The 15,987-nt window shown below is 42.6% G+C and overlaps 1 protein-coding gene across 4 annotated transcripts in view; it reads right to left on the bottom strand.

Moving 5' to 3' along the window:
* Window positions 1-15,987, bottom strand: part of LOC132868479 (BAH and coiled-coil domain-containing protein 1) — a 151,011-nt gene that overhangs the window by 13,485 nt on the left and 121,539 nt on the right. For all 4 annotated transcript variants that reach the window (XM_060901387.1, XM_060901388.1, XM_060901390.1 and 1 more), the window contains 9 exons: window positions 15,012-15,256; window positions 12,936-13,290; window positions 11,253-12,122; window positions 10,465-10,634; window positions 9,313-9,449; window positions 9,043-9,153; window positions 3,544-3,670; window positions 2,433-2,634; window positions 2,173-2,346 (listed from right to left, as the gene is read on the bottom strand). In XM_060901387.1, the coding sequence (XP_060757370.1) occupies window positions 2,173-2,346; window positions 2,433-2,634; window positions 3,544-3,670; window positions 9,043-9,153; window positions 9,313-9,449; window positions 10,465-10,634; window positions 11,253-12,122; window positions 12,936-13,290; window positions 15,012-15,256 (2,391 nt within the window). The remainder of the gene's footprint in view (window positions 1-2,172; window positions 2,347-2,432; window positions 2,635-3,543; window positions 3,671-9,042; window positions 9,154-9,312; window positions 9,450-10,464; window positions 10,635-11,252; window positions 12,123-12,935; window positions 13,291-15,011; window positions 15,257-15,987) is intronic.

The raw sequence follows: 15,987 nt of genomic DNA, 5'->3' as shown, positions 1-15,987 counted from the left end.
CTTTGAATGCAGTTTCACTAAAACATGATCTGTTACAAAACCAATTTTCAAATCAAATATACATCATACTCTATACATGACAGAGTTGTAGTACTTGAGTCCAGGACTCGGACTCGAGTCCGACTTGTGCTCTCATTTTAAGGACTTGTGACTTGACTTGGACTTGAGCGCTGATGACTCGGACTCGTGCATTAACAGCATTCGGACTCGTAAACTGGAGACGAGGACTCGGATTTCTTCTTTATTTTTTGTAACATGCCATAATAATTTGGCATAATATATTTCTACATACATTAATTTGTATACTAATTTCGTGCAAGAGAATGCACATTCACTTGTTCATATGTCATGTTGAGGAACAAACTAACATTAATGGTGCTAAAATGCCTGGAGAGAATGCCCCTAGGATTGTCTGCTTTGCTTATACAGACTTCTCGTGCAGTGGGAAAAAATGCACTGCCATGTGTTCCATATGTAGAAGAACTATCGAGGAGACGACGGGGACAACCTCGAACTTCAATCATCATTTGGCAAGACTCCACCCAGAGAAGGAAGTGACACGCTATGTTCATTGCTCTGTTGCTTGCTGAGCAATGAACTAGCTAGTGTTAACCCTCTCTCATGTTATTTGCCCTGTTGATAGTGGGCGGGGCTTGCTGAGCGATGAACAAGCTTTTTTATCTGTAGCCTGTTAACTAAAATGGGGCAGTCGAGCAGTAATGTTAGTCCAACACAGTCGCAGAGACGCTTTCACATAAAGTCAGCAACAGCCACCGTCAAATGGTGCGGTTGGAGTCTTGTTCTCGGACTCGACTCGAAATTTTCTTGACTTACTTGGACTTGGGTGGCACGGTGGTGTAGTGGTTAGCGCTGTCACCTCACAGCAAGAAGGTCTGGGTTCGAGCCCCGTGGCCGGCGAGGGCCTTTCTGTGCGGAGTTTGCATGTTCTCCCCGTGTCCGCGTGGGTTTCCTCCGGGTGCTCCGGTTTCCCCCACAGTCCAAAGACATGCAGGTTAGGTTAACTGGTGACTCTAAATTGACCGTAGGTGTGAATGTGAGTGTGAATGGTTGTCTGTGTCTATGTGTCAGCCCTGTGATGACCTGGCGACTTGTCCAGGGTGTATCCCGCCTTTCGCCCGTAGTCAACTGGGATAGGCTCCAGCTTGCCTGCAACCCTGTAGGACAGGATAAAGCGGCTAGAGATAATGAGATGAGATGAGATGAGATGAGATGAGATGAGATGAGATGAGATACTTGGACTTGACTCGGACTTGAACACTGTGGACTCGAGACTGGACTCGGACTCAAGGTTTAGTGACTCGACTACAACACTGACACATGACACCAAACCTAATCTAGACATACGCAGTTCAATTCAGTTTAATTTGTATAGAGCATTTAACAATTGTCACATAACAGCATTTCAGAAAGCTGGATATAAATTTAGATCCCCTATGAGCAAGCCAGAGGCAACAGTAAAGCAGTATCCAAGTTACAGTAGCAGTTCTTAGAAAGTGCCAGTCTACAGTATCCAGGTGAGTTTATCCACTGAAGCAGTGAAGTTTTACAAAATGGTTTTAGGAAGTGCAATTCATCGCAGCAGAGGATGAGTCACAATGACATTACAGTTTCATAGTGTGTTAAAGACATTTTTGATGCAGGAGTCAGCAACCTCTCATGTGCATGGGCATGTGTGTTTTTATAAGTGTGTGCGTGTGTGTGTAGCAGTAGGTGTTAATGCCCAGTCAGCTGTTGAGCTGTCGTATGAGATAGCAGGCTGCAGCTGTGGCTGTGTGTCTGCCAGCGAGAGGCTGGAGTGAGAGGTGTCAGGTGTCCACACACCCCCAGACACACTTGTCATTTACAAGCCATTCATCAACACCCTCTCACTCACCTCCACGCACACAATCTCTCACACTCTTGTCTTTCACTTGTCAGCATTAACAAATTAACATCTCCTCACATGGCCACTGGGGGCACACTAACTCAGAGAATTTCTTAATTGCCTGTGCATTACTGACTGACTTTTTCACAAAGCCACACAACGATAATGCTTCAGCGTCTGTGCTGATCCGTATAAAAGAATCAGATTTATTAAAATATGAAAACTTTGGTGCCAGCTCCTACAATAAGGACATTCTTGGGGCTGATGATTAAACAGGTCAGGCTCACCTTGCTCAGAGGACTCTGTATCCTCTGCAAATGTTTCCCCTTCCTCTGTCGCATCCTGTGCTCTGGCCCGAGGCTGCTGCACACTGGCTGATGCTCGATTTAAAGCTGCCTCACTCTTCTTCTTACTGTTCCTCAGGCCCTTCCAGCTCTCCTGAGTGCCGCTGTCTCCACTGCCTGTATATAGAGACAGAGTTAGAAAAACAGCAACTATCGCTATATTCACACGCATGAACAGGTTTTTGCCAGTGAGTGTATTTGACCTGTGTCACTTTGGCCCTCAGACTCATTGGTTGTTATGTTCGACAGCCTGGAATCCACTTTTGGGCTGCGCTGAGAAGTGTACAAGTGAGCAGACCCTAAGGTTTCACGGTCCCGGATGGTTCTACTGACAGCGGGTTTGGACTTCAGCTGTGCCATGTGGTGCTCGTGCAGGCTGCTTTTTTGCGTAGATTGCATCTTCACCTGAGAAATAAAAAGAATTACAGTGACATAATGTTAAAGGTAGACTGCCTTTCAGATTTTTCAAGTTTAAGTCATAAAAAGAATTTTCCCCTGACACCCAGTTATTTTTGTTTAGTGGACCGGAAGCTACTGAATTCACATCAGAGACTTCCAATTTTATTAGGGTTTTTTTTTTTTAATAGAACAATTAATGAATTTAAGGCCACATGGCCCTAAATTCTCCACTATTTTTCCCTGCTTCACCATGACCCAATTCAAGATACTACGTCATGCATCACATGGTGGGCTTTCCCCGTTCGCGCAAGGCATTGTGGGATACAAATTTGTAACAGGAGAGAACAATGGAGGACGTGAGTATGCGAATGAAACGTGAAAGACCGACTACAATAACGGAAAGCGAGAAGAAAAGATGTTATGTTGCGACGGAAAGGAAACGCAGGACCAAACTAATAAATATCGGCGGTCAGCGAGCACCTCGGTGTGATCAGCTGTTCGTTTAGCGACAGAATGATGGAACTGTCAGTGCACCGTCAAGGTAAACCTGTAGATGGCGGTAATGAAACACTGTGGATACCAGCTGCCGTAAAAGCCAAAAGAAGAAGAAGAAGCAGGTAAACCTTCACATGTGCACATGGACTTCCTTTGTCTGCTTGACTGCGCAAAGTGAGTGATTTCATGCACATTATTTGCTAGGGAATCCCCTCAAATTAAATAACTTCCCAGCCACACAATGGCCTGAATAGATATTACAGAAATAAACATATTACAATGACCAAATTTCAGAGGGAACTAAATTTCACAGATTTTATGAAATCGAAAGGCTGTCTAGCTTTAAGTGAGCCATAGTAGAAGTGCATGAGGCTATGTAGGAAGAAAGACATGTGATAGATAACGACATGATGAACCCACTGAGGAAGGGACAGTAGCCTGTACAGCTCCAAGACGGCCAAAGCTCCGGTTGGACAGCCTCTTCTTCTTCATCAAATCTCCGCCTCCTCTTCCTGACTCCTCTGTCAGCAGCACCACCCCCACAGTCCTGTCATTCAAACAATGCCACAGGTTTTAATAACACAACATTTGCACACTGAAGAAATATGGCAATTGTACATTTCTGTCACTGAGCATTATAGCATTTGGGCTGCATTTCCACATCAGTCCCAGAGTGCTTCTGTCTAACAGAGAGGATGCCCCTGCATTTCCCTGGCAACCTGCCCAAAGAAAGCACACAAACGTGTGGCAGGCTGCACTCAAACAAAGAGATTAACCTCCCTCCTCCCTTTGCTGTGCCATTTGTTACAGGGAGCTTAATGTGAATCGCAAGCAGAGCCCTTGGTGCAAAAGAGGGGAAACCTCATTGACATTTTTCTCCCCGAGTCTTGCTTCCTTACATAATCGAATGAGAGCAAGTGTATTTCTTTTTGTAGCCTATTGTCTGTGTGTCCGTTTGTATTTGTGCTAAACGTCTGAGTATGTGTGTCTCTGTGCGTTTGTGTATGTGATACTGCGCCCTGAGGCAGAATGATTGACAAGCTAGGGACAGAGGCTGTGTGTTCTCCCCATGAGGCGAGTTCTGCTGCACCACGCAATGACAAACATGATGTGACACAGCCCCTCCCTATTGGGAGCTCTCCCAGCATCTAATTAAACAGAACTGATTATCAGGGAGTTGCACTCATTCTCACACACACACACACACACACACACACACACACACACACACACCTCAGACAGTTCATTGCAGATAAAGTGTCTGTTGGTGAAAAAAAAAAAAATCACACAATACACACACAATATGTAGTTGATGCTATTTATGTAGTGTTATTTTCAGGTGAGATATAAGAAAAAACACACAAGAAGAAAAGAAAATGTCTCATTATGTAAGGCAGCGTTTCTCAACCTTTTTTCAGTCATGGCACCCTTCAGAAGTATGCAAATTCTCAAGGCACCCCCATATAAAATATACGCAGTCACGCTGACCCCGGCAGTGATGTTGTGACATGGGAAAGGGGGCCGTGAGACAAATTTTGATGATGCATGAGGCGGCGATGACCTGCATTAGTGTAACTATCGTTTTTAGGAATATTAATTCATTTTATTTATTTCATTGTTAGAATATATAATTTTTTGACGGCACCCCTAACGAAGCCAGGCGGCACCCCGGTTGAGAAAGGCTGATGTAAGGTACCACCTCAAAGGAATTTCAAGAAATAGCAATAGCATAAGACAAAATGCATTTTCTGCTAAAATGAAGAATCTGGCTACTTGCCTGGTGACTGCAGCAAGACATCCCAGTCATGAACACACACACACACACACACACGCGCACACACATCCATTCTAGCATGTGCTAAAGGGATTCTGGCTAACTGCCAGTGCGTCTGAGTGTCACTGTCATGCAGTATCATGTCGCGGCCAGCGTGGGGACATGACTACAAGGGCGGAAACAGAACTGAGGTGACACAGCAGCAGGACAGCTGGGAACACAATGGAAGATTGCCCAGAGGTCCAGAGAGAGAGAGAAAGACCAGGAGTAAGAGAGAGACAGAGAGACAATGTAACAGAGAGAAAGAGAGCGAGACTGAGTGACAGAGCGAGAGAGCACATGGGTCCTGATGATGGCTTTAATTGAAAAGTAACAGGCTCTCTCGACTTGTAAACCAAGGAGCCACAGACACAGCACTTGTCTGAGAACAAGAACCAGTATGACCATTGGCTTAGTCTGATCCCCAGTTCACAGGTATAAATAACATGCAACATGAGTTTACACACATCGCTATCTACAGTACCGTGCAAAAGTCTTAGGCGCCCAATTTATTTTATACAAACTTTGTTATACACTGCAAAAAACTGAAAACTTAATTTGAGGAGAAAATTCCTACACTACCGTTCAAAAGTTTGGGGTCACCCAGACAATTTTGTGTTTTCCATGAAAAGTCACACTTTTATTTACCACCATAAGTTGTAAAATGAATAGAAAATATAGTCAAGACATTTTTCTGGCCATTTTGAGCATTTCATCGACCCCACAAATGTGATGCTCCAGAAACTCAATCTGCTCAAAGGAAGGTCAGTTTTATAGCTTCTCTAAAGAGCTAAACTGTTTTCAGCTGTGCTAATATGATTGTACAAGGGTTTTCTAATCATCCATTAGCCTTCTGAGGCAATCAGTACGTTTACATGCACATCCAAATCGAGCTACTGTCGGTAATCGAGCAAAGGGTCCCAGCAGGGGTGCCAGAGAAATCCAATCCTACATCTCATCTCATCTCATTATCTCTAGCCGCTTTATCCTTCTACAGGGTCGCAGGCAAGCTGGAGCCTATCCCAGCTGACTACGGGCGAAAGGCGGGGTACACCCTGGACAAGTCGCCAGGTCATCACAGGGCTGACACATAGACACAGACAACCATTCACACTCACATTCACACCTACGGTCAATTTAGAGTCACTAGTTAACCTAACCTGCATGTCTTTGGACTGTGGGGGAAACCGGAGCACCCGGAGGAAACCCACGCGGACACGGGGAGAACATGCAAACTCCACACAGAAAGGCCCTCGCCGGCCCCGGGGCTCGAACCCGGACCTTCTTGCTGTGAGGCGACAGCGCTAACCACTACACCACCGTGCCGCCCCAATCCTACATGCACAAGTGAAATCGGGCTATTGTGCAAGGTGCATTGTGCACCCGAGCCACACGTGGCGCTACACGCCCCATCGTGTTGGTACACTTCCGGTTGACGTCAGGAAGAAGAGCTATAGTGTTGCCAGATACTGCTGACGTATTCCAGCCCAAAACATGTTCAAATCCGCCAAAAGGCACTTAAAACCCCCCAATCTGGCAACACTGGCAGTTCCGTGTTCAAGCTGTTAGGCTTGCTCTAACAGACTGTATGGCTACAAACTGTCCGGCGCAGACCACTGTTTTGTAAGACAACTTATTTTGCACAATAATATTTTTCTAAAGTTCATTTTTTGCTTACAAAAAAATATTTTTTTGCTTACAATTTAACTTATGTCTTAATAAACACACAAAAAGTTCAATTGTTTTGTTTTTATTGACATTCTTCAGATGTTGGACATATATATATATACACACACACACACACACACACACACACACACACACACACACACACACACAATGACTTGTTTATGTACACAATTCACAGCTATGCAACAGCTGTACAGATGTATTTGGTGATACAGTAAGTGAGCTAAATTTTAACAGTGTAAACAATGCCACAAAAAGAAAAGATTCATGCCGTTGTCATGATTCATTGTCATGCCGACCGAGGCTGTTGTGTTTCCCGCTTGTGGTCTCGTCACTCGTCACTTCCGGAAGGGGCAGTGCTGAAGTAAGCGGCTCGACTCCGTAGCTCGATAGGGTATACATGCACTAAGTAGCTCGGCTACAATCGCATAATCTACGTCGTGTAGCTCAACTGCGAGAAATCAAGTTCGGTTCAATTTCAGCCGAGCTAAGGTGTTTACATGCCATTTAGAGCTTCGATTTCAGTCGAGCAACGGCAGAAATTCGATTTTCTCTATGTGCATGTAAACGCACTGAATGAGCAAACAGAATTGTACCATTAGAACACTGGAGTGATAGTTGCTGGAAATGGGCCTCTATACACCTATGTAGATATTGCACCAAAAACCAGACATTTGCAGCTAGAATAGTCATTTACCACATTAGCAATGTATAGAGTGTATTTCTGATTAGTTTAAAGTGATCTTCATTGAAAAGAACAGTGCTTTTCTTTCAAAAATAAGGAAATTTCAAAGTGACCCCAAACTTTTGAACGGTAGTGTAAATACTAGTGAAATTATCTTGCTGCATGGACAGATCATTTTACTTGACAAGACATCTTGGAATTAGTTGGTTATAATCTAGAACTAGTTTTAATAATCTCAGAGTTGGTGTCTTGTATTCTTCTAAGAGGAAATGCTAGATCGTTTCAACTATATTCAAGATATTCTAACTTGTTAAGATATCATTTTTGCAGTGTAGAAGAATACAAGACACCAACTCTGAGATTATTAAAACTAGTTCTAGATTGTAACCAACTTATTCCAAGATGTCTTCTCAAGTAAAATGGTCTGTCCATGCACCAAGATAATTTCATTAGTATTAAGGAATTTTCTCCTCAAATTCAGTTTTTTGCAGTGTAGATTTCTAGTTTACGACTTCTACATTATCGAGTCAGTACATTTTAGAGTTCCAAACGTTCATTTTCCAGCACAAAATTAAATGATACAGGAAAAAAAAGTTTGTATCTGAGCAGCATATTACATAAGAGAGCACTTTTCAGATTAAAATAGAAAACATACTGAAGGCTACTGGGTTTTGGTGCAAAATTAAGAAGCAAATGTGACAAAGTGTCCAGAAGAATTGTGGCTGGTTCTGCAAGATGCTCAGCAAAACCTACAGCTCATTTCCTTATCAATCTGCACTCACTGTACCTGAGACTACTACTTTTTTTTTTTAAGCAAAGGGTCGTCTCACACCAAATAATGATTTTGTTTCATTTATTATGGTTTACTGCTGTTTATAGTATTTTTTTTAACGTTGAAACATTTAATTTAATTTCATTATTGTTTAAGCTATTTTTGGTCTACAGCATTTCTTTACATGTGCCCAAGACATTTGTCTAGTACTGTATATGAGGTATTAGCCATATCTGCTTCAGATTAAAGTGAGGTTTTGCATTCAAAAGCATATACTGTAAACAGAAACCAAGTGCATGGAATATATTCATAATCCATGACCCTTGTACTCAGTATCGGGTTTCCACCACATTTCTGGAATTAGAAAACCAGGGTCTTATCATTATCTTATCATGAGTAAAAAAAAATTTAACTCAAAGACATCAGATCAATAAAACACAACAGTTACAGAATTGTAAAAGCTGATTCATTACTAAGTGGTAAGTTAATAACTGACTGTCAGTCATAATATTTTGAAAAGAATTACTCAAAAGTAAAAAAGTATTTTTTAAACTTATCGTAGTGAATTATATAGAACAATGTAGTCAGGTAAAATGTCAATTTTATATAGTATAGTCTTGAATATTATTATTATGAGTACTAGTTTTTTTGTTGGTGTTTTTTTTTTTTTTTACGAATGATGAAATACTTCAAAGTAAGTTCCTGATCTGCACATTTTCAGGCTTTCTTATATACATGCTTCTTTACGTTAAACCCACAAAACAGCAGAACAGCCTGAACCCTGCTTGTGGTGTGCAATTCAGGCTCTTTACTGACGAAGATAAGAGTGAAATGGACTTCCTCACTGAGGTCAGACGAGTTTCTCCGTTTCCTGTTTATAGTATGAGGTGTGGTCTGGAACATGAAGGGCTCAGCTAAAAATGTGCATATGTTGTGTATGTAGAAGGTAAGATTACTTACTTGACTTTCTTTTGTGGCTCAGGGGGAGCCACAGGCCCTAGACCTGTTGATTTCCGCTTTCGAGGTCGGCCAGGGCCCCGGCGCGCAGGACTACGAGGAGTCTCCTCTTTCCTGAAGAAAGGCGAAGTTTGATTAAGAATTTGATTCACCAACATGGTGGGCAGGATTCTAAGTGAACACTTTGTCAAATGGTTGGTTTTCTTTTAAGATAATTAGAAATAAATGGTTTTATTGAGGAGAAGTTGAACCGAGAAGGAAGGCCGTCCTTACTGGTGGTCGTGCTTCCTCTGAAGCTTGACTAACTCCTTCTGCTTCTCTTTGTAGCGCCGTTGCAAATCTGCCAGCCTCACTCGCATAGCCAGTTCCTGACTGTCTATAGCATCCATAGCACCCTTCACAGGACACACCTAGGGAGCAGCAGTAACCAGGCCATTCAGGGAAAAAAAAATCAAATATTTGGTATACTGGCATGCGTTTTAAAATGTATAGAGTAGCAGTCAAAAGTTTGGACACATCTACTCATTCATAGGTTTTTCTGCATTTTGACTATTTTCTACATGGTAGAACAATACTGAAGACACCAAAACTATGAAATAACATATGGAACATATATGGAATTATGTGTTTAAAGGAGAACTGAAGTAATTTTTAAACTTGCTTTATTTCTTAATTAACGTGTTATTCAATTACGTTTTCGGTTTTAGTAACCTTATATCGTGACTTGTATTGGCAACTAATTGCAATTAAATATTAAACTTATCAGCCTATTTGGTTTTTAGCCATGTTGAATTTAGTTCATTTGGTCCACGGCAGGCGTCACTTATCCACGCGATCTTCACGAGACTTGTGCGAGACTTCGAAATGTGAAGTGTCAGCTAGGTGTCAGTGCCGCCATTTTGAAAACTGTTTTCCAAATTAAATATTGCACAAAAATGAGTTTAAATGACAATTACTGCCTACTTTTTTCAAACTTTCCTGATTGCTATCAAAACAAACAAGACTTCCGGCTTGATTACATCAGCAATCGAAAGAGGGCATGCACGTCTTTTGCTAACGCTGGCAGATGTTGGTTACTTTGATTTCTGCTGTACGTTTTACTTCCATTCTACGATGTCTCACACAGGTCTGAACCAATCTCGTTTATGGCCATTGCTTTGACCTATGGACTGATTACATAGCATATTTCAAACACTCATAACTTACTATAGCAGTGACAAAATAGCTATCAAAAATGCACTCTTATATTTAATAAAATGAGATAAATAGAATTTTGATAATAAAAAATTTGCCTTCAGTTCTCCTTTAAAAAACCACTGAATTAGAAGGTGTATCCAAATGTCAGACTAGTACTGTATAAAGTACACTAATGCATAATGAAGTGTGTGAAAATGAATAAACAGGTATGAAGACATGGATAATTACTGGCTCATGACGAGGGGTCCAATTGCATTTCCGCCGCAGGTTGAGGGTTCTTTTGGCTGGACACTGCTTCTCAGCATCTGCCATACTGTTTGCCTTGGAGTCCAATTCCAGGGCACGAGCCACTGCCAAGGTAGCGAGACTCTGGAGGTCAAATATTAGTTGCTCTTGTCCTGTGTCAGGAAGAGAAAAGAATATTGACTATTGAGTTCTAAGGACACTGGGGTCCTAAATATTCAAACAGTGGGGTTTGCTATATGAGTCAGGAGCTGGGTTCATTTTATTGTTTTATGAAGCAGCAGGATTTATTTATTAGAGCAAAGATTGTTCCATTTAAAATTTGATTTGCAAGGGTTGGAGCACTGTGTATTCTGAATCAAGTGATTAAATAAGTACTTCAATAACTTATAAAACATTCTGGACCAATGTGCTAATGGGATAATTAGCCTTAACAATGTTAACAAGTTTTAGCAGAGTTTTGATTTTGCTTAGAAATGGAAAACATCGAACAGAATTTATTTCATTTTGTGAAGCGTGTGGATCAAACAAGTTTGCAGAAACAAAAGGCATAGAAGCATGTCCCTCAGGACAAAGGGTAGCAGCAACAGCCCAGCCTGTTTCCCCTCTCCGCTGGGACTGCAAGCACTTTAGAATAATAATCCTTCTTAATCTCACCCTGCCCCAAAACAACCCACTTCTTTCTCTTTTTTGTAAGTGTGTTATTTTTGGACTTTTTGTAAGATACATTGCTAGCTTGGTTTCTAGCATGACTTGTGCTCACTAGAGCTCACCTTCACTTTTGTCTGCACTGTGGTGTTCCTGTTGGCGCTCCAGATCAGCCAGCTCACTAAGGAGCTCCATGCCATATGTACTTTCATAGAAGGGGCCAGCACAGCCCTGAGAAGTGGTGGAAGCAGGTGGGGAGGGGGGTGGGCAGTCTCCACAGAATGCAGCAGCAATCAGGAGCTCCAGGCTCCAATAACTTGGCACAGTTGCCTGTGGGAAGGGAGTGGCACTGATAGGAGATGAAGGAGTAGAGAGGATCTGTACACAGTCTTCTTCCTGAACGTCCATTGCTGTCTCTTCTGCCACTACCTCAGCAGCTATGCTGGGCTGGAGGTCAGCTGGATTAACTGGAAAACCTGGATGCTCAGGAGCTGGTGCTGATTGTGGTTTCAGCTCAGAAACAACGCTGTCCTGCTCAAGAAGGTCACCTTCCTCCTGACAGACTATGGTAGAGTCCTTATGTACTGGTTCCTCTAACCAACCACCAGGACAGGGTGCTGCTTCACAGGCTGATACCTCTTCAGGGTGGCAAATGAGCATTGCTGCTTCTTCCTGTGCTTGTTCATGCTCCACAGGCACACAGCAGCCCACTGGATCTGGATCTCCACTCTGCTCCAGCGCACCTCGTGCCTGCTCTTGTCCCAGATCTTCCTCATTCTTCTCCTCCACTGGCAACTGGGACTCTGTGATGGGCCGTACTATTGCATGGCACTCAGGTCCCTCCCCAATGCTGGACAAAGGGGCTGGGGCATGCTCAACTGGCTCAACTGGAATGGCTTCCATCTCAGCTGGCTCAGCCAGCTGCACATCCTGTGGGGACGGCCCACCTCTGTATCCCATGGCAATTGCAGGATAGGTGTATCCAGGTGGAAGATCTGTGGAAAGAAAATAATTTTGGCAATGCAACAATTCGTCACCTCAAACAGAGTACATTGCTTATTATACAGTACATGCTGAACGCTGTGAGAGAAGCCTCTGTAGGGAGGCATTTGCTTAGATTTGCTAAGCTGATCGCTGCCACAATAGGAATATGCAGAGCTGCTGAGGAGAAGCTCTGAAGTTGAGCTGTGCTGCTTTTCTTCAACGGCTCTGGGACGTTAATATCATCTGACACACTAAAGCACTTAGTGAGGTGTTAATGATAATGATAAAGTTGTGGACAAAGAAGGGCTAGTGAAGGCAGGGTCTCTGGACAAAGTGATTCTCATCATTACTGAGGTGGCAGGGCTTGGAAGACGAGCTGCTGGCCATTTTCTGCAGCTTAATCAATCGTGCGCTTGCCAATGCAGCCACCCACACAGAGCTACAGATTCTAAAAGCAGCCAGATTGTTCCTGCATGAGTGTTGAGTAGCTCAGTGTGGATAACGATCTACATATGGTGTTCTTGATTTGTAGAGAGTGAACGACTGGAGTCACTTATGCTTCAGGAAAAAAAAAAACATGAAGGTGGGCGTACAAAGACTGGTGTGATGGTTTGATGTGTTTTCTTTGAAACTCAACAACACAAATTCCAAAAGCCTCGAAGGTTGATATTGAGCCAGGCAAAACTATTTGTCAGCACAATCCCTACACAGGCCCAATAGATGCAGACACATAAGGTTCTGAAGCCAGATCCTGTCAACTTTACTTGTCAAGTACAACAGTTTCAAACTGTATATCCAATGAAAAATACGAATCTGAGACTTACCTGGTTCCATAGACTGAGGGTAGTCTTGTGGTGGCTGGCCTTTTGCTCTCTTGTCCTGAGTTTCTGTTATATTGGGTAATTGTGATGGGGCAGGGCTGATAGCAGGGGAGCAGGGCACAGTAGTGGCAGGACTTGGGACAGGGCAGGGGGTGGAGGGTGTGCTTTTTTGATGAGGATGCATACATGGTGACTGACAGCAGGGTGACATGTGTGCAGCAGAGGCCCTGGGAGGTGATGAAGCCCGGTTTGAAGAGCCATAGGTATAAGACTTGTTAGCTTTGGGGTTCCTGGGCTCAGACAGGATGTCCTGCAACTCCATGCCACATGCTCCATGGTCCTCAGGTTTCTTCTGCATCTGAAATATAAAGAGTTGCAAATTAAGGTAAAGTGAATCCATATGGAGCTTTTTGATCTATTTTTCTATCTAAATGTCAAACAAATATAGACAATCTGGCTAGCAAAAAAAAAAAAAAAAGCCTGAGAAATGTACAGTTTTCTCCAGAAAATCTGAAGTTGCCAGCTAAAAAAAAGTAGTAGGAGGCTCTGAAATTTGCAGCAGCAAAGCCACCATGGCATGCCAAAGGCACACTAATGGGGGGGCATGCCCCCTGGAAATTTTAGAAATTTACATTACAGGCATTTAGCAGATGCTCTTCTCCAAAGCAACATACAACAGGACCCTGACACACCCCACCCAGGGATTGGGGATTAGGTGCCTTGCTCAAGGGCACTTCATCCATTCCTGCTAGTCCAGGGAATTGAACCAGCAACCTTTTGGTCCCAAAGCTACTTCTCTAACCTCTAGGCCATGGCTTCCCCCATGCATGCCTTCTGGTGGCTTCTGGTGCATTCTCAGCTAATAAATCACTAACCATTTCCCTGTAAGATACTTGCAAAATATGTATGAAATTTCCCTCCAGATGCATGTGTGCTTGGCTTTCTCAGTTACCCTCTGTAGTATGCCGCCTGGTTCTGTAACATAACTACATGTTGAGCTTATTTTGTGCATGTGTAAATTACATTATTACATTACAGTATAAAATATTTTGTGAAAACCAAGTGAAACTGTCTGCAACAACCAACTGCGTCTTTACTGTCGTCTGCTACGGCGTGGTCACATGGTCCGGCTCAGCCAATCAAAGTGTGAGAATCGATCAACAAATATGTCATCACTTCCGGTCATGCTAGACCTGAATCGAAGACAATTTCATGGTGGAATAATTGGATTTGCAGCAAATTATGGGCAGCGGAGACAATATAAATCGCTTGAACATTGAAAGGCAAGTTTTTATTTTTTTCTGGGATCAAGTAGCCAGCACAGACCGTCTGTGTAGGTGGAGAAAACCGACAGTCGCCGGTGCTTGTGGACATCTCTGAATGTACTGATGGCAGCCAGTGAAAGCAGTATCAACATAACGCTTGTGCATTGCTGAGTCTGACACAGATTTGGACCAAAACGTGTTTAGATATAATAGTACTTGGTCCCCTAATGCTGCGCTGTACCATTCTTAGTACTAGGAAACACCCTTGAATTGTGTAGCGATTTTGAGGATGCTTTGGGGCCATGTGGGCTGCAATGCTTTGATAGGGGGATTGTTCAGATGATAACTCACTTGCTTCAAATACTATGCACTCTTCTCAGTACAAAAACAGTTATCTGACATGCACTATATTTCGTGCAGGCATGTTAGCATTTTTTGAAAATCTAACTCACAGATTCCTAACCACAATCTGGTATTATATGGTTATTATGTTATCATATATGTTGCATTCGTACTGTTTTTATGAAAAGTGTTACTATCAAATTAAGGTAACAATTCAGCTCCTATACTGTATTGGTTGGTGTGTGTTCTGACTTGGTTATGTCTAGCAAGTAATAAATTGAAGTGAAGTGATATCTTGAATCGTCACCATTTCACATTTCTCATGAAGTGATGCAGCAGAAATGCGGAGACCCCTATAACGTGTGGGGGAAATGTCTTGTATATCATCATACTGTACGTGGCCAGTCCATTTGACTTTTTGTCCATTTGCTATTCAACTCTAGCATTGCAAATAAAATTTTTAAATACATGCCTGGTTGTGAGTATTTCTGTGCTGAGGCTCTATGCTGTGTGTTCCTCTGTGTTGCTGGGGTGGTTGAGGTGGCTGCTGATGGCCAGGATGTTGCTGATGCTGTAGCTGCTGATGTTGTTGGAGTGCATACAGTTCTTGTTGCCGTAGAAACTGGGAGCGAGAATACACAGCAGGATGCTGCATGTGGGAGGGAGGCCCTCGGGCCCTGTACACTGGGGGCCATAGACCTGGCTGCTCCATCACATCTAATAGAAGTGAGAGAAAGGGGAGTAAAAAATTTTTCCAATAATTTTATTTTGGTATATACAGAAATCAATCAACAATGTCAGATTCAGTTACACAAGTACCTACTCATAGAGACACAAGCACAAATACAGTGCTCTCTTATTATACCACAGCCTACACTCAGGGCACTGCAGCAGGACTGTTAAACCAAACAGAATACTCCCACATTCTCTCTCTCACATACATGCTGACACATGGATTGCTTTGTTCCAAGTTGGTTTCTGAAATCTTCGAGAAACATGTTATTACATGATAATGATGATGATGCATGGAATGGAGACATTTATTTCAGACCAGCTTGAGATTTAACTTTGACTGAGATTACAGTCTGAGATTTACAGTGGTGCTTGAAAGTTTGTGAACCCTTTAGAATTTTCTATATTTCTGCATAAATATGACCTCAAACATCATCAGATTTTCACACAAGTCCTAAAAGTAGATAAAGAGAACCCAGTTAAACAAATGAGACAAAAATATTATACTTGGTCATTTATTTATTCAGGAAAATGATCCAATATTACATATCTGTGAGTGGCAAAAGTATGTGAACCTTTGCTTTCAGTATCTGGTGTGACCCCCCTTATGCAGCAATAACTGCAACTAAACGTTTCCGGTAACTGTTGATCAGTCCTCCACATCGGCTTGGAGGAATCTTAGCCCATTCCTCCGTACAGAACAGCTTCAACTCTGG

The sequence above is a fragment of the Neoarius graeffei genome, chromosome 20 (genome assembly GCF_027579695.1).
Source record: "Neoarius graeffei isolate fNeoGra1 chromosome 20, fNeoGra1.pri, whole genome shotgun sequence".
Lineage (NCBI taxonomy): Eukaryota > Metazoa > Chordata > Actinopteri > Siluriformes > Ariidae > Neoarius > Neoarius graeffei.
The sequence above is the reverse complement of the archived record's forward strand: the minus strand, read 5'-3'. Positions and strand labels throughout refer to the sequence as shown.